At 41.7% G+C, this 19,590-nt stretch overlaps 1 protein-coding gene across 1 annotated transcript; it reads left to right on the top strand.

Moving 5' to 3' along the window:
• The first annotated feature begins 12,319 nt into the window (after positions 1-12,319).
• Positions 12,320-18,246, top strand: LOC112952122 (b(0,+)-type amino acid transporter 1-like). Its single transcript, XM_026044929.1, has 6 exons — positions 12,320-13,069; positions 14,021-14,154; positions 15,505-15,634; positions 16,887-17,011; positions 17,409-17,496; positions 18,013-18,246. The coding sequence occupies exons 1-6, from the start codon at positions 12,335-12,337 to the stop codon at positions 18,244-18,246; spliced, it is 1,446 nt and encodes a 481-aa protein (XP_025900714.1). The 5' UTR covers positions 12,320-12,334.
• The last annotated feature ends 1,344 nt before the right edge of the window (positions 18,247-19,590 follow it).

Genomic DNA, 19,590 nt, shown 5'->3' with positions numbered 1-19,590 from the left:
CCCGCCAGCAGCAGCGAGCGAGGGGAGGAGGCGGCCCCGGCCCCGCCGCGGCTGCGCCTGCGCCGCGCGCCCGAGCGGGTGGGCAGGGGAGGGGGCCCCTCGGGGTGCGAGCGCCGCTCTGCGCGGGCAGGGACGGCAGCCTTATTTATTTTGCTTCATTTTGCTTTACTGGCATTTATTTTGCTTTATTTCAGTCATTTTTTTTTTCCACCTTTCGGGGTGTAGGCGGGAGGCGGCGCTGCCTCGGAGGCCGCGTGAGGAGACAAAGGGAGAAGCGCGCGCCGTTGGCGGCCGTTGGCGGCGGCCGTTGGCGGCCGTTGGGCTCGGCCGCGGCCCCTGCGCCGGGCCAGCTGCTTTGATCACTGGAGTTACTAATTAACTAATGTGCCAGCAGTTTGCATCGCGGTGGCTTTGGAGAGATTCGATTTATTTCCTTCCCTTGGGAGAGTTAAATATAGGAGCCCAAATATAGCCGGGTGATTGTTGTTAGTTCGTTATTGAGCGGTAGTAAACACTCTTAGCGATGCTTTTTAATGGCCTTGCTGAGTGCGAGCATAAATTCAACTCATTTAGCAGCCCCTGAGAAGGGGGGCTTTGAGAAGAGCCCGGCCTCTGTGTGACACTTCAAAACACCATCTTCATAATGCCTGTTTTGCTTTTTTTATCACTGTTAAATGAGTCCTGTTGGAGCATGCTGCATTTCGGGATATACGACACACAGCTGGGATCCATAGATCAAACCTTCAGACAAAGCCTCAGGATCAATTAGACAACAGTTGCTCAAGACAATGCTGCCCAATTTTCCCGTACAAGAAAGGCGGCCTGCATTTTTCAGCCTGAATAACTCATTCTAGATACAATAGGACAAGGTCGAAAAATCTAAGCAAATAGGGATAATGTAGTAAATACTGAAATATCTTACAAAAAGAAAAAAAAATCAATTTTTATAGATATAATTAAAACCACAGCAGTTTCCAKCTTCTGCTAAAGCTGTTTTTTTTTTTCCCCAAGAAATTAAAAGATTTCTTTCACCTAATAGCAGTCAGCTAAGTCCCCAGACATCTGCAGTCTGCTGCTGCTGCTCCTGGGGCTAATCCCTGTCATCCACATGCCCTGTCCCACTGCCACCTTTGGGCGGTCCTCAGGGAGGCTATAGGGCTGAAAAGCCAGTTTACCTGCTAAGTGTGTGATAAAAGGCCTCCAAGTTCCTGCCTTTGTTCCATGCAGATGGGCTAAAAGTACCAAAAAACTTCTACTACTTCTCATGCCGACTTCAAGAGTTAGTGCAGTTCTGGCAAACAGCAGCTGTGCCAGCCTGTGTTGCACCCATTCTCCAGCTCAAACCCCTTTTTTGAAGACCAAATTTGTTCCATATAAATCTGATCAGTGTCAAACCGTGCTTACATGAAGCCATGAAGTGTTCAGAAAGGATTCAATATATATTTAATCAGAATAYACTCTGCCTCAATCTGTTCCTCTGTACTGAAAAATCCACATGGAYGAAGATGCTACTGTATGGTAATGTTACTGTATGACTGAAACATTTTTCTAAAAGAAAGTAACACTACATATATATACCAATTTAGTAATAGCAGTCAAGTTTTGAGCTCATACCAAAAGTTTGAGAAAACCATTTTTGTCTTACGTTGCTCCTGAAAGGAAACTTTAAAAGTACTTAACAATAGTTTAACTTGGCATCATTCCATTAGAAAATGTATTTTTTAACTATTTTTTAAGCAGGTATTAGCAATCAATAGTGCCATACTTCAGTCACACTCCAAACATTTTAGGTAAGCTCTCTCAACCCGTTTTTGATGTGGGTTATTCACACCCGTTCTGTGAATAAGCAGCATCAAAACAAACAAACTATTAACTATAGGTATAGTTCAGAGTTCAGGATAGAAGCCAAAGGATATGGAAGGCCTGGTTGCTGTTTCCTTCCTCCTCAGCCGTCCTGTGTGACTTTGGGCAAGTTATTTAATTGAAAATCACCTAGTGAAATACAAAGCTGCAGCCCTAGCCTCCCCTGCCAGCTGCTATCTAATCCTAAGTCTCCACACACTCTAAAGCCACAAACYTCAGGAGCTAAAACTCCCCACGTGAGCGTGTTTCCTGTTCTCACATGAGCTTGTTACCTGCTGTGCCAAGAAGTCCTCATCCCTCTTGCAGTTTTGACAGACCTCGCTCTAAGGTCTAGCATGGTAGCACAGACTTAACCACAAATTAATTAAAAACTAAGACACTCCTCTGTGTAAATGAAGCAACTTGATACAGGAGACCCTCTCAAAGCATTTCCAGCAATGACTCAGGTCACTGCAAAAGGTTGCACGTTTTTAAAACAAAGTCTACAACTCTATCTCCTTTACTTCCAGGACTGGGGATCACTCGGTTTTGATTTGTGAGGTCAATATTCGGAGGTTGAACTTCCTTAGGAAAGGCAGATTATTCTGGGCTGTCTTCTGCAGCTGGGTCATTGTGCAGAGAAGACTCCAAGATGCTTTGCTTGCAGTCTCAACTACTACCCTCCTGCWGTATAAGAGGAGCAGGTGTAGAAGGGTGATGCTTGCCCAGTTCTCTGCAGTGACAGCTCCAGTTAACCACCTCCCACCTTCACAGACACCTGGAGCAATCAGAGCTATCTGTCTGCATTCCCGAGTGACATGCTGGAATGGTGACACATACCCAGGCATATCCCTGCTTACCTGCAACCCTRCAGCTGTGCTGGCTTAGAGAGCGCACGCTGTGTACGTTCACCAGAGTGGATCCTCCTCTAAAATCAGTGGTTTTCCCTGACGTTGCCCTACGGAATTAGGCACCTGATACAAAATTCCGCCTTCCATTTTGTGCGCAGATGTGCAAATAATTAAAAAATTAGGAATGGTGTTAACAAAACGTGGTGATAAAGGCATAGCATCAGTTGGCAGTTTGAGTGGTAGACTATAGTGAACATAATGTATAGGAGTGTTTACTGAGATAAGACACTGAGAATGCTTTGCCCCAGTGAGCCAAGTGTTCCCTTTTACTAACCCTTCCCTGGGGACTGAGAGAAGTGATCCCATATTACAGTTCCTTATGGAGAGTGATTCTCCCAACCACAACTKCTCTGCCACATTCACTGTGTTAACTGAGGATTATCTGGCCTCTTCTGGCTGCTTGCTTTTGACCACAGAACCTGTTCTTAGCTCCTTCTGCTGTATCTCATCGGGCAGATGCTGCTGCCTTAATTCCTAAGTAGCCTCATAGCCATCTTAATCCTTTCTCTCCTGATACAGGAATATTTTGCCCACTCTATGCAGCTTCAGCCGTTGCCTAATTTTAATGTTTAAAACTGCACATATTTTAGTATTTTTCTTTGTGTGTGGGAAGAACTCTTCTGAATTACTACCAAACTGTATTATATCTGAATTACTGTCATACATATCATTACTTCTGTACTATGATAACTTCAGCTTCCTTCAAATTCCTCATTTAACAACCACACACAAACAACACAAAAAGATCTTCCTTTATTATAGATCCTACAAAACAATTTGAAAACAGCCAAGCTCTCAGTTTGCTGAAAGCCCAACCTAGTGTATTTCTCAAAATTACATTTATTCCTCATTTCCATTTATTTCCCTACCTGTCTCTGCAGCTAAAAGTATATTTGAAGAAGATCATCCTTTCATTTTGTATTTTTGTTTTGTCTGGCTAGCAACTGGCATAAAATACCAAGCTAGTACAAATAAGAACCATTCCGTTGAGAACCTACAGAAAATTCACAGCTGAATTTTAACAACTTTTGTCACTGATCCAGTTTTTGGATTTATTCATTACTGCCTTTTTAAAATGTAAGGAGGCTGACTTGGCATTCAGCTAGGTGGTCACCAGCTCTGAGTGTCGCCAGCTTTCCCGAAGATGCTGTCTGCAAGACATTTAAAGGAGAAATCAGTGAATCCAGTGCACAGCCCTGCTGTACGTATCTCCATCAACACGTTAGAAGAAAGAAGAGGCTTTTGTGGAAGCGCTCAGCAGGGTGGGTCTGTGCTGGAATCGCCAAGAAGGTTTGAGCTCAACACGTTTCACCAGGGAGTTGGCTTTTGTCCCTTAGCCACTCACCTCCCCGTAATTGGCTGAGGTGTAAACAAGCTCCATAAACATGTCCTTGGAGTCGCAACAGCCAGACACACTCGTGACAGAACAAGAGCAGCTAATGACATGACTTGGTGTACATGAATGTCAATAGCTGTGGAGCAGAAACGATAGCGCCAGCTGGTTTTTTAGATTCATATTCATCTCCTTCAAAGTTGAGTGGCTATCATTGCTTATCTTAAAAAAAAAAAAAAAAAAAAAGCCTAGATGTGTCAAAAGGACTATATTTTTCTTTCCATTAGAGAATTATGTTCCAGGAGCTCTTCATGCTGAGCACAGGCTGTCGTGTTTACAGCAGAGGATCACATACTACACTCAGGGCAGAGAAAGGATGAAACCTTAAAGATTTACATCAAATTGATTCTCTATCTAAAACAATAATGAGTAAACAGCTTCATTCTAAATAGATGGAAGAAAAAGAACTTCAAAGAAATGTTCCAAGAAAAGGAAATAATGGCATGATAACAAGAACTCTGAATAAGAGACAATATTTTATTTTGCACATTTAGAGGGACAAAATGAGAGTTCAGTCATATCAGAACAAGGGATAGCAGGAAAGAGATTTTCTTTCTCTCCTAAGGGAAACCATTCTAAAGACACTAAAAGCACATGCATAAATCTTAATTTTATTGCAGAACTTACCTTGCAGAAACTTGAAGATTCATAGAAATCTTCACAAATTAGAAACAATTAGACTAAAAGCCAACGTCAGTCAGGAACAGACCTGGAACAGTGCTTTGTGCTTTCATCATATGCCTCATCTCAGGTTCATTGACACCCCTTGCAGGTATTGCCAGATCTTGTTCTGATCCTGCGCGCTGCAGTGGGTACTCCTGATATGAGTCCACAGGAGGAATCTCAGCACCAACTGGAAACCAGTTACGGTAACACAGGACATCTGTGATCATCTTTGTTTTCTTAGTGAGATCACTAGACCAATTTTTTCTTCGATGTTTACCGTGCTTGAGCATCGCCAGAGTTTCCTGTTCTTGCAGTTAAGACACGAGCTCCCCTTCAGCACCGTGTCAAGGGGGATGGCCAGGGGCAACACGCTGTGTCTACGCGCACACGGTTCGTACGCCGGACTGCGGCACAGACACACTGTGTATTAACACAGTCTCAGAGCTCCTTCAGGCTTCCCCTCAGGCATCCCGTTACACCATGAAGACTTTCCCACTGGTCCAGCTTGCACATAACAAACCCAGGCCATGTCCTGTGCCAAACCGGCCTTCGGAGCAGCAAGGTGTAGCACAGCCAGAATGCCTCAGAGATAGATTCTTCCAGGAAAATCCTTGCTTGTTTCCTGAGCGTAAACAAAATGTCAATATGGAAAAGTAAGTGTTATGCTATGCATGTATTGCGCAAAGCATTACATAAATAGTGACAACATGTTCATGCAGACATGGGCTTAGCTTTAATTATGTCTGCAGGTTTTACAGACTTCTAAAGTACACCTTCTGTTTCCAATGCATCCTTCTTTCCAGGCAGTTARTTAAACACAAAGCATAACAAAGAAAAAAAAGACATTAGCAGGATGAAACCGTGTCTTTTTTAATATTGCAAAATAAAAGTTTTTTKTTGTTGTTGTTTTTATTTTTAATTGACTCTCCCTCCCTGCCTTCAGCTAGTCTCCTATCTAGGCCCAGCAGCCGTTCCTGCACCCACATCTCCCCAGCGCAGGGGTGGGACCCACAGCACAAAGCTGTGTCTGTAGCAGCAAGGGAAGATGTGGGGCTGGAAGGAAGAGCAGCGCTTTCTTTTCCTGCAGTAGCTGCTGGGGTAGAAGCCACCTACTCGGTTCTACCTTTACCTTTCCTGTAGTGACAGGAGCAGAGAGTTTTGCAAACGGGAAGCAGGGATTAGCTGTTCAGGCTGGAAGGATCAATTCCCATTCCCCTGGCACAGGCTGGTAGCACCAGATCGCAGCCCGCAGCCCACRGCTGCTTTGCCTACTGGCTCCAGGCAGAAATCCAGGTCAGCTGGAAAACTTTTCCTTCTTTCTTCATGATATACCCTGTCAGTGGACTGCAAACCAGGGATTTTAGAGCACCTCTCCACTCATTTTGGCCAAGGGCTAAAAATGAGAAGGCAATATCTCTGTACACATGCACTTTGCGTTCAAGGGAACGTGCTACTTCAGAGCGATCCTTGGGCATCATCCTAATGTATCAGCTGACGACATCACTGACAAGGGCACTTAAGAAGTTCTTATGCAGGACCAGAAAGAATCCCCCAAGCCCTTAAGCACATTCTTTTCTTCAGGCAGTCTCATACAAAAATTGCCAAATTAAAAACTGATAGGACTTTTTCACCCTCTCCACACATACTTAGAGKGGAAGGCCAAAGAAGACATTTAATCCATTTCATCTTTCCTTTTATTCATATGTATTTATAACTTTAACAAAGTTATAAAGTCAGTATCTTCACAGGATCACTAGATTTTCCCTCAGTAATTTTGTATGAGATGAAATGCTAAACACAAAATACGTATTTATTATAAGCCTTTATAGAACATCATCCAGATGTCCATCCTTCATATAGGAGTATTATAAGCTATACAACTTTTCCATGCAAACTTTTTTTTCCCTCTCAAGATTTGACRTTAACATTAGATAGGATATTATAATTAAATCCTTCTCCTGACTATTTGAGAAGCTAGGCAGTAATTGGCATTGAAACAGGACGAGGCCCTTGTCCCTGACCAAACTTATCCTAAGCCATCAACCTCAGTTTGGCCTAGAGCCTGTATTTTAGCCATGCCCACCCCACAATCCAACTGTCTGGGCACAAAGCAACAAAGCTGGACCTAATGGTGGCCTTTCCTGCCCACTGAAGCACTTTTATCCTGCTGTGGCGAAGAGCTATGAAGGAATCATCTGCCCCATAGGCCTTGAGTGCAATGCAGGGATAAACTTACCCAGTCCCACTCTTAGTCCTGCAGCCTAGAGGAAGATAAATGGGCAGAGGCAATCCACAAAGCTTTTATGAAGTGCTTCATGCCCATTTATMTTCCTGACTGTGGTTCTTCGCGTGATTTTCCTAGTCCCTCACAAAGTTAAATAGTTGCAGAACCAGGATATACTGCACACTGAGCAGCACCAGGAAGCTTAAGYTCAGCCTTTTAAGGTCGCTGCTGCAGGCTGCCTGCAGCCCCAGACAGGAAGCACTAATTCAGCTTATGTTAAGGTTTTGCTTTTAAATTCCCTCCTAAAGCCCCAAGTTCACATACGCTCTTGTAATGTGGCAGGGAAAAGTAGTTTAAGGTTAAGCTAAACAAGCTCAGTTTTAGTGATTGCTCCAGTTGAGGAGCCTACGGCTGTCATGCCTCCGCCTCAGCAAACACTTTTCCCATCCTACTCACGGCAGCCCAGGCAGGCTATTTGCTCACAGCAAGAGCACTTTCACCAGCTGTTTGCCTGCAAGAAAGGCCAGGGGCCCTGACTCCTTGCAGGGCTAACTGAATGCCTGGGTGCCAAGGGGCCAGCAGCACCTCGAGCAGATCTGGTGAGTCCAGATCAGCYCCAGATGTGTTGGAGACCCCAAGCTCTGCCATTTTTCTTCTGCATTCGAGACCTGTTTCTGAGTTCTTTCAGGAGCTCCGCATTTCTGGCCTTTATTTCCTCTCTGTTTTCAAGCAGCTCTATTTGTATCCCAGGTGCGGATACTTGGATCTACCTGCAATTATAGCCCCAAACTTGCATTTTGGTGATGAGGACATTCTGCTTGGGYATTTGGATTCCATGTTCTCAAGCAAAGTAGGCCATCAGAGCCACATCTTACGTCCTGGATAAGGTCTCATACCTCTAGCTTATCTCATACAAATGGGTTTGTTTGTTTTGTTTTTTAAAAAAGAAAATCTTGATCCCTGTCTTTTTTGTTTGTTTGTCTGTTTTTAAGTGTAAGCAGTGGTGCCTACCTCAGAGGAAAATTACCGTCCATGACTTTGCCACTCTGTCTTCATATTAGGACTTATTTTTACCCCATTCTGAGATTTGTAACTCTCTTCCAGGCATTCCTGTATGGCTTTACGGGAAAGCCATATCTRTAACAGTGTTCCAGATACCACTCCTGGGACCTAAAATTAAATACTTCAAAGTGTTTTGACTAGTTCTTACTACTGACATGGGCCTTTGCCTTAAATTAGCTGTTCTCTGGTGCTTGCAGCAATTGTCATAATGTAAATAGTCTAAAAGGTTTTCAGGAGAATTTTCATTCATGATTCCAATGTATTCTATGGGTTTGTGTTACTTAATGTTTAAGAACTAATATTCATTGCTGGGTTTCTTTTTAATCAGGAATGCCAGACATCTAAGCCAAATGTAGACTGAGCCAAACTTTGCTGGACCAAGTTGTCTTATTGTTTAGAGACCAGTAGATGGCAACCACCCATTACAGTGTCAAAGGTAAATGAAAAGTGAGAATTGTAAAGGTATTCGATTTATTACCTGACAGCTTGAACAATAAGGTTTGCTGCTCCCCGGATGGAAAAAGTAATACTTTATTTCTGCTCCTGGTTTTGCATATTTTTAAAATGGAACCGTGAGATACAGTTTTGTATAGCCAGTTTTGACAAATGCATTGTTAATTGTTAAAATTTATTAGACAAAAATATCTTATGGCCTTCCTTACTGGTGAGAGCAGTTAAAAAAAGGAACAAAGACAACCCTCCCCCCCCCAAAAAAAAGACATAAGGAAACCACACTATCTTCAACCAGAAGAGTTTCAAGTTGTTATCATCATTAGCTTCATTATTACTTAAGATAAAGCAATTAGAAAGAAATAACAATTACTATGGATTTGAAAATAATGCTCCCTTTAGGAGCTAGCTGATGTATTGACATACCAGTTAATTAATCTTTGTTATCTTGAGTTCTTTTTTTTGAAATCTTTTGAAATGATCGAATTTGAAGTACAATAAAAGACTTTTTTTTCTAGGAGAAAACTTGAAAGGTTCAAAAAGACAATATCTGAGAACTTGTTATTTCAGTCTCTCATTTCTTCAGTGTAAAGAGGGAAAAGAATTTACACCTCAAAAAGAAGCTCCATCATTACAATGGCRAAAAAGTTATCAAAATACACCTGTCACTCTCTTAGAAAAATACTCAATATCTGGAGTCACATTAGCTTTTTCTCTAGCATTCCATATTTTGTGAATGCCCAGTTAGGTTTGCCATGCATAAAATATGGATGTATGCACACACATGTAGAGTGTCTATAGCACAGAAATAAATCAGACCTTTAGACCTCTGAAGGATTCCATTACTGCCTGTYACTGTGTGGTATAACAGGTTTGAAAAGAATATGCAACAAATAGCCCAAAAAACAAAAACAAAACAAAAAAACCTAAAGCTAAAACCAGCCAAAGAGAATAGCAYTATTACTAAGTAACAGTAGAACAAAATACTCTACATTACTGAGATGTCTCTCCCTAACTTTTCTAACACTTTGGAAACCATTAACTTAAAACACATTAACTTTCATCCTTGCAGTAAAAGGTGCATATGTTTATTGTCAGAACTCACAGTTYTACTCAGGAGCCTGAATGGATGGATACAGATGGAGTAACCTTTCATTCTTGTTAAAAGTTACAGCTTGATCCACTGTGAATTTTTAAATGACTTCAAATTATGAGAGCTCAACTGGGATCCATTTCTCCTGACTGAATACTAATACGTTGTTATTAGGAGTGGCTTCTATATCCCTTAAAAAGAAGTAGTATTCCTTAAAAAGGAGAGAGGGAGAGGCTTCCTTGTTATTTTCTATCTATAATAAAATATAATAAGATTTATACTTTAAAGAACATCTACATATTAATGGAATTTATGGGTTTTTTGTCTTTACAGAAATTAAACACCTTTTCATGATCTAAAATTTATTCTACTTTTCATAGAATTCTATGTAGAATATATTATAGAAGTCAGTTCTGCCTTAAAGTGAGTTCTTTGGCATGTGTACCTTCATTTCCTTATGAATCCGTAAGTTTTATGAAGAGTCCTACAGTTATTATTACTCCGAAACTTTTAAGGAAAAAAAAAAAAAAAAAAAGAAAAGCAAGGAAAGATAAGACATATCTTCTAAATTATTTTTAGAAAGAGGGAGTTTTTAGACAAACACTAAAAATACATCTGTTTGCTTATTTTATTTATTTTGTTTCAAATGACTGAGGACCACACATAGTTTTAAAGATTCAAAATCTGTTCTTTCTATGAAGGGCTGAGGAAGGTGTCACCCCTRTTTTCTGGAAGAGAAAGCAGAAGAMTGGAAGACTTCACAAGGGAAGGAACCTTCTTTACAGTTTGCACAGAATGAAGTTTACTTTAAGTCCAAAGGAGCTCATACGGATATTCCCTTCTGCTCAATACTTTGCGCATGTCACAGATCACAAAATACACCCCATGCACTGTAATAAACTTCTGATTTTTATCAGAATCCCACTTCCCCCCAAAGTGTGAAATTGTATACATTTTAGTTAAGTAGGAATCAGTGGCATTTCCAACAACTTGTGTCTCCACATTTCTTTTGGATGTGCACTGAAATTAATGTATTGTCTGCAGTGCCTAAGTCTACTGAAGTTTATGGTCTGGTGAGCATGTGCATGCCTCATGCATGTTGACAAAACAAGACCTATAACACAATCTAATTATAGCCTCACTTCACTCTTTTCCTCCTGTGCTTTGTAAATGTTGAAGGAACMAGAATTGCTCTCTATCATTTTCTATCCTGTCTCTGGACAGTTTTTAGGAGGGTATTTTTGGGTCACAGAAACACAGAACTGTTGAGGTTGGGAGGGCCCTCTAGAGATCATCTAGTCCAACCCCCCTGCTCACCCAGGGACACCCAGAGCACGGGGCACAAGGTGGCATCCAGGTTTGGAAGACCTCCGGAGAAGGAGACTCCACAACCTCCCTGGGCAGCCTGTTCCAGGGCTCTGTCACCCTCACAGGAAAGAAGTTCCTCCTCACMTGGAGATGGAACWGCCTSTGTTGCAGCTTACACCCATTGCCCCTTGTCCTATCATTGGCCACCACCAAGAAGAATTTGGTCCCATCCTCCCTACATTCTCCTTTCAGCTACTTATATATATTGATCAGATGCCCTCTCAGTTTTCTCTAAGTTAAACTAAGCTAAGGCTTAGCTAAGGCCCAACTCACTTATTCTTTCCTAATATGATAGATGCTCCAGTCCCTTAATCATCTTTGTTGCCCTCTGCTGGACCCTCTCGAGAAGCTCCACGTCCCTCTTATACTGGGGAGCCCAGAACTGCACACAGTRCTCCAGGTGCGGCCTCACCAGAGCTGAGTAGAGGGGCAGAATCACCTCCCTTGACCTGCTGGCAACACTCCTCCTGATGCAGGCCAGGATCCCATTGGCCTTCTTGGCCACGAGGGCACACTGCTSACTCATGGTTAACTTGGTGTCAACCAGGACTCCCAGGTCCCTCTCCGTGGAGCTGCTCTCCAGCAGGTCACCCCCTAATCTCTACTGATGCCTGGGRTTATTCCTCCCCAGGTGCAGGATGCTGCACTTGTCCTTGTTGAACCTCATGAGGTTCCTCTCTGCCAAACTATCTAACCAGTCAAGCTCCCTCTGAATGGCAGCACAGTGTCCTTTATTAAGACATTGGAAGTGTGCCTTGTTGAGCAAAGTAACGGCAAATTGGGTGACAGGCTGATCTGATAGCTTTTTATTAGTGAATGGAGATATGAGTCAGCACTTGCCTGAGCACTGACTTTTAATCAAAGAATAAAGTACAGGTTTATGTGGATTTTTCTTATCTAATTTWTTTTTTTTTCTAGTGCCACATGAAGCCTCATTTAAAGAGAGGTGTACTGAGTTGCAGTTCTGGAAGGTGCAGAGTGATTCTGAAGCAGTGCTGCATGCTACTGATTACCATTATTTGCAGTGGCATTCCAGGATAATCAGATTTGGCAGGTTCTGAACCATCATAAATGAGTAAGATAAATGGGTAATAAAAAAGAATGCCAAACAGACAAGTGAGTTTATATTTTATTTCTTGACAGTGTTCAGCTTAAGTGACTTTAGCAATGATTAACTTAACCCTAAAAGTCTGAGATAGCCCTTTCTCAGAAGACACAGTCCTATTCCTCTCCTGTTTTCTCTGAAGCACCATCTCCAGCACAGTCCTATTCCAGTCCTATTTTCTCTGAAGCACCATCTCCTAATGGATGCTTCCTCCTCCATAATGAGGAAAAGAAAGACAACAGATTCCTCAACAGATCTGAGTGAAGGGAGGGAGAATTTAAGGCTGAAGCAAGAGGTAGGTGTGATCAGTGGAGTGTCATTTATTGCAGGCACCATGGTAGGCTCAGGGATCTTTATGTCCCCTGAGTGGGTGCTGTATCATATGGGAAGCCCAGCCAGCAGTCTCGTTATCTGGGCTTCGTGCGGGCTCCTGGCCATGCTTGGAGCCTTGTCTTATGCTGAGCTTGGAACAATAATTAAAGAGTCTGGAGGAGAATATATTTACATCTTGAGGATTTTTGGTCCCCTTCCTGCCTTCCTTTTTGCCTACAGTTCTGTTATCCTGGTGAGACCAGGTAGTTTGGCAGCTGTCTGCCTGAGCTTTGCTGAATACGCTGTAGCACCGTTCTACCCTGGATGTGCATCTCCTCAGATTGTCATCAAATGTACAGCTGCTGCCTGCATCCTGCTTTTAACTATCATCAACTGTCTCAACGTGAAATTGGTGACATCTATTATGAACATTTTTACAGCTGCCAAACTCTTGGCTTTGCTTGTGATTGCGGTGGGAGGATTAGTGCTGCTTGCCAAGGGACACACTCAGAATTTTCAGAATGGGTTTCAAAACACGACTGCAGGTATTGCACCTATTGGAGTGGCATTTTATCAGGGACTGTGGTCCTATGATGGGTGGAACAACCTGAACTATGTAACTGAGGAACTGAAGAAGCCCGAGGTGAGTAAATGAGCTGTATTTTACTTTACATTTCTGCTAAAAGGATGGTTTCTATCTATTATTGTGTTAAGAAGGGTAATTAAGGAATTAGAGCACCAAGTAAAGTATGCTGAGCTTTCCTCCTGTTTTGCTTTGTGTTCTGGGACCTTTGGATATGTCCAAAAGGGCTGTGAAGACAGAAAAAAAAATGTGTCCTTAAGCAAAAGAGCAGCTTAGGTACAAGGAATCACTACAGCAGCTCATTGATTGGGAAAAGTTATTACGTGTTTGAATGTTTGGGGCATTAAGTCTGGTCTTAATATTCACAGGGTCTTACTCTAGGTACCTAGAGTTGGGTAGAAAACCGCTGCCACCTCACTTCCCATGTAATCTGTAAAGGTTTCTAACAGCACATATTCCCCGAGAAATTTAATCCATAATATCAAAAACATCTCTCTTTCCTCATTGCATGGAGGAGGGAGTTTCATTCTGAAATACCCTTATCTTTAAAATCTACTCTTTAGACATTGTGATATGTATGTTATAGGTACTAAAGTAGCTCACTCACATCTTGCATTGGCCCTCTCTATGCTACATTTCTACTTCTCACAGATATCACAAAATATCACTGAACAAMCCTGTGTTAAGAAGTTCTGTATGACTGTAGAAGGTATAGACTACACTTTCTACCAGTGCAGCATACTTTATAGACTTAAACAAAAGTGCACAGTTAAATACTAACCTAAATGTCAACAAATAACCTAGGCTCATGTTGCATTTCTGAAGGTTAGTGTAAAAACTTCCTTGAGAATATGAATCTAAGTCTGTTGTGAATGTATTCTGCGGGAAAGCTTGGTGGATGAAAGAGTTTGAATGAGCGAGATAGGTATCAGCAAAGAGCAAACAAACAAAAAAAATCCTAGTGCAAGGGTGAATATGCTGCAGCTAACATGCTTGCCATCTCTTTTCCAGGTGACCCTTCCAAGAGCTGTGATGATTGCCATTCCTTTGGTGACATGCCTGTATTTGCTAGTAAATGTGAGCTACTTTGCAGCCATGACTCCATCTGAACTGCTGTCTTCGGGAGCAGTGGCTGTCACTTGGGGGTGAGCTCTGCTTGCGGTAACAGCCAAGATGGTCCAATAAAAACGGAATCCCTCTTGGGATTCAGAAGATTTCAGTGTTGTTCTCAATGGGAATGACAGCACTGCACTGGTCAGGCCAATAAACCTTGCTGGGTATTTACATGTTACAGGGAAACACGCTGCCCTCCCACTTTCTGTGGGCCCCAGGGCAGAGTGCAGCTTCTCCTCAACAAAGGCCAGGCAGACCTGCCCCATCTCCCCATGGACACTGGGAATGTGTGGCTCCCTTCTAGCCCACGTTTTTCCCCAGGGAGATAGACTGTAAAGAGGGAATAAAGTGCACAGTGAAGCGTTTCCCCATAAACATTGACAATGCATCCACGGTGAAAATCAAGAGAAGGGAATGGGAAGATGTCCCACAGTTGAACCCTGAGGGCCCAGAACCCAGATGCTAAATTATTAAACTACATTTTTGAAACTATTGTCATATATACGCTACTGTTGTGGTTTTGTAAGGCCTAAATCTTGGTTTTTGAACATTTCTGATAGGTGGTACTGAAAAAGAGTACATATAGCTTACAGCCACAAAATTCAGATGGGAATATAAGCTATTCTAAAAAACAGCGATACTTCAATTTGAGGTTTTAGCCAATTAGATGAACAGTGTGTGAGTGTGTGTCTGTATTTGTAGTAATTCCTCCAGAACACATTTTGTTGCTCAATTAGTATTCTTAATTTCATGATGCTTCATTCCAAAAGATAAATTTCACTTTTAGGTCAGAAAATTATCATATTCTCTAAATATTTAGCTCAAACTACAACCCTACTACTGCAACCCTACTTTTTCTGTTATGAAGAAACCAACCTGCAAATGTCCGCAGTAGTTCAAACTTCTGAAGTTCAAACTATTGTTTTGGCTTAAGCCTGTTTCACAGAGGAGCAGAAGAACGTACACGCTTTAAAGATCTTTAAATTCTCATGAATATATGGGAAGAAGTGACTGTGAAGGATATTCTTTCAGGTTTGATGGCAACARTTGTTCTGCAATTCCCCTTCTAGTGTTGTTTGCTGTAATAGCTGTACCTCTAGGTACTAGAACATGTATATATGAAAAAAAAGTCTTTTTTTCCTGTTGTGACCACTTTGTACACCCTTGGAATGTGGACAAGTGTAGATACAAACCAGGCAGGAAGAAGAGTTGCCTCTTCTGGGCAGAACAAAGAAATCTTTAAACTATGAGAGAGAAATAATTTGGAAAAATCCTTTCATTGAGACTAGTGGAGTGAGGAAGCCTAACTGGTTCTAACATGAGTGCTTGCTGCATTTACACTTAGGATGATATGCTATGATATGAATTCTTTTCTACCTCAGGGACAAAGTCCTGGGCAGCTGGGCATGGCTGATCTCCTTGTTCGTGGTGCTATCTACGTTTGGTTCATCTAATGGCACCTTCTTTAGCGGAGGTCGCTTGTGCTACACTGCTGCAAGGGAAGGCCATATGGTAAGGGCAAAAAGGGGTTGTTGCTTCAAGCGACTATCCTTCCTTGTGGTGCTAAAGCAGAAAGGAAAAGATGGTATATATTCATCTGGAAGAGCCATAGCTCTTCAGTGGTTTACTTCTTGGTCAAATACTTTCTTCTCTTGCTTTTTTTTTAATGTAATATGTACAGTCACTCTTGACTTCCTTCTTTAGCCACATAATACCAGAAAGCTTCGGTGGACAGATGCTTGATTTACATCTACCCTGAATTTTGTGAACAACTTTGAAGTCAAAAAATCAAAATTCTGCTATATTAGAGCATCTGGCACAGGGGGAGACCTAGCTGGTAACCCTAACAGTGAGTGGAAACCTGGCTGTGCTCCGGGAATGCCAGGAGAAATCCTGACCATGGCTTTGTCTGCCATGTCATCTTCTGCTCTCAGGTACAAAGGATATCACTCCAAATCACCACATTCTTTTTCTTTTTTTTTTTGTACTGGAAAGAATCTGTTATGTATATGTGGCCCAGATGAGTGGGATTATGGTGATTCGCTTCATGGTTTCTCTTGCTGGTGACAGTGTCTGCCATATGCCAGAAAGCCCTGTGCTCAGCACAAGACAGAGAATCTGAATTTGACTGTTCCAGACTGAATAAGATCTAAATTCCTACTGCATTTCTCAGACATCATTGCTGCAGCAGAAAGGCCCGCATGACATTTTGGTTGGAAATGAAAAAAAAAAAACACAAACCTTTCTCATTAACATTTCCCAACTGAACAGGCAATAATTCTCTCAATGTTCTGGAATAAATCATGGTTTGCTTTGTGGTTGGTTGCAAAAATGTTTAAGGAGGAGTCCTGCATTTYTCATTTCGCAGTAAGCTCAAGAGCAGTTGAGTCCCAGGGAGACGTAGCAGAGGGCAGAGGAGAGGCACGGCGCACAAGGCCAAATTTGCTTACTGGTGATGACCAGAAAAGCTCTGATGTGATTCTCAGCCTTAATCTGTCACGCTGRTAGTTTGAAAATTTCATCTTGTTTGCCAAAGCTAAGCAGACTTAACAAGAAATCAGTGAGACACAATAAAAATATCCTTGAGGGGGGTTCCRTGTTTACATTTCTTGGAGATGAACTGCTTTCATATTATATTATGGTGCTTACTTGGTGATTAAGAGCATCTGGCTACAGGCAGAACTCCCACTGGCAGCCGTGGGGGATGAATGAGTATCTCTGCGTATGTGATATGATAAATATATTGTTTTGCTTTGGCTTTCAGCCAGACATTCTGTCGATGGCTCATGTGCGACGCCTCACACCCTCCCCTGCGCTGATGTTTACATCCGCTTTGTCTTTAATAATGATACTATCGGGAAGCTTCACAACCATCGTGAACTTTTTCAGGTAGATGTAATATTTCTGTGATCCTGATTTTCAAATTTGTTTTGAAGTAATTTCTTTTAATATTTTTTAAGCCTAGACTGTTAATTTCTAACTAATGTTGTGATTGGGGGAAAGAAAGAAAAGAAAGAGCTTAAGGACTAGCATGTTTGCAATAAATGATTATTTCTGTAATTATAGATTTGACTGGTCATGATTTGTCCTTATATTCAAATTAATCTATAATATTACAATCATTTTAAAGTTCTGAAAATTTGTGCTTGAAAAAAATAAATGTGTTACTAAAGTTATGGCAATATTCTCCCTTTTAATAGGAGATATGTACATGTAGGATCTGCAAGACAGGACTGATACTGCTGCATGATCTCATCCCAAACGTGATTTTTTTTTTTTTTTGCAGTTTTATTGCATGGTTTTTCTATGGCATGACTATTTTGGGTCTTCTGTATTTAAAAATCAAGAAACCAGAACTGCCAAGATCTTACAAGGTGAAGTAATAATAAAATTAACCCACCCAACCCTTTTCCTTTACTTACCAAATGACTAAGACAACTTTACGAAGAAAGAGCACTATGGTTGGTGCTAACTGTTTATATGTAGTTGTCCTTTCTTTTCTAAATTCACATTTTGTCCCAGTAAAGTCAGCAAAGGGCAAGACAGTTTAGAAGTGCAGGGAAAAGATAAGCTTGCATTGTCCAGCTTGAAAAGGTTATAATGCACTGCCCCCTCACTGCAGAAAATATATCTACCATATCCTCTTTTTTTTTAGAAACTTGAGAGGAAAATTAAGATGATTCTGGTAGGCAGGTGATCTGGTAGGTTGCTCTTAGAGCTGGGAATCTAGAATTCTGGATTATCTGGATTCCTGGATAATACCTCAGGCTGTAGCCAAACTTCATCTAAAAATGAACGTGCTCTCACAAAAAAAGGAAAATCCAGGGTTGTCCAGGTCCTCAGGGATCCAGGATTTACATGTTTACTTACATCGATGTCTTCTTTCACAGGTCCCAATTGTCATCCCCATAATCGTGTTGGTGGCAGCTGTTTACTTGGTGTTAGCTCCCATCATTGATCAACCCAAGTTCGAGTTCCTCTACCTCATCCTGTTCACTTTGAGTGGTATCATTTTCTACCTCCCCCTGGTTCGTTTCAAGTACCACCCCCGCTTTTTGAAGAGAATTACTTTACATCTCCAGTTGCTTCTGGAAGTTGCTCCAACTACTAGGAATAAAAACTGAGATGACATCCTCTTGGAGTGCAGCTGGCTGCCCCTGCTGATTTCTTCCAACGCCTTGATTTTCAAGCTGTGCTGTGAAATATTTTTCTGTGAAGAGAATCAGTACAGTGATAGTGAAACCAAAATGTCTAGCTAATAGAGAGCAGGGTCTTGATTCTTCACACATTTTGGGTCTTTCTTTGGTGATAGCTGTTCAGCTCTGCCTTGGCACATGCCGTGCTGGCTCAATCAGAATGAATGCTTCTTGATCTTCTGTCCTGGGAAAAAGTGCCCTCAAAAACCTTAGCACTTATTTTTCAAGGCAACAAGAAATGAAAGACTATCAAAGAAATACTATTCTTATAGCAGTCTGTGGTCTTAAGACATTCCTGCCAATGCCTCTAATTACTTCCACTTAGCTATGCCCACTCTGATTGCAGAGCTTCTCAGATAAATAAAACATAAGCAAAAAAAAAGACATTTTCACAACAAAATTAACCTTTCCATCCAGGTGTTTGTCCATGGTCTGGGAGCATGGATTGCTTTGTGCAGTCTCACACGTACAGTTACCACAGTTCCCTCTCTCTGACCCTGACGTGCTCCCACTGCGCTTTAGTTCAAATCCTCCTACATCTCACACTAAAAAATACTCTGAATGAGATTGTAAATACTTTAAAGCTCTATTGCTTACTCATTTAAGAATGCATTTGTCATCTGAGATCCACCCATTCATGGTGAGGACACATATCACTGGCAATCACCCAATGCCTCTCTTACAACTGCCCCCAAATCATACAATTTCTCTTGTGACTGAGTGAGAAAACGAAAATTCTGCAGCATATGAGCCAGCAACACATTCTTGTTGTTAAAGAAACCACATAACATTAGGATAAGTGGGCAGATCAAGATCTTGCCACTGAACGCTGGTGAGGACACACCTGGAACCCTGCAGCCAGTACTGGGCTCTCCTGTTCAAGAGGGGGTTATGAAGATGACAAAGTCGGGTTCTTCTTGATAATGGAAACTAGTGGTAACAGCCACACTTTATGGCTTAAGATGTTCAGGCTGAAACTCAGCAAGAGAGTGCAGCCCTGGAGCCATAATCAGGGAGGTGGTGAGAATTTGGTCTTTGTAAGTTTTCAAGACACAATCCTCCCAACCAGTTCCTATGATTCTAAAGCTACAGCACACAAAAAAGTCATGAGCTGTGCCGTCACCCAAATCTGACACACTGCAGTCACCATTGCTTTCCATTATTATGAATCACAAYCTTCTTTCTCTTGTTATAGGTAAAAAGAAAAATATGCTGTCTTTTTTTTCCACCATTTGTGCAGATGGGTCTGGGATGGAGGCTTGTCCTCCATCT

This window comes from Nothoprocta perdicaria, unplaced genomic scaffold (genome assembly GCF_003342845.1).
Source record: "Nothoprocta perdicaria isolate Ctin4 unplaced genomic scaffold, notPer1 scaffold_39, whole genome shotgun sequence".
Taxonomy (NCBI): domain Eukaryota; kingdom Metazoa; phylum Chordata; class Aves; order Tinamiformes; family Tinamidae; genus Nothoprocta; species Nothoprocta perdicaria.
This window is presented reverse-complemented; position numbering and strand designations above follow the sequence as displayed.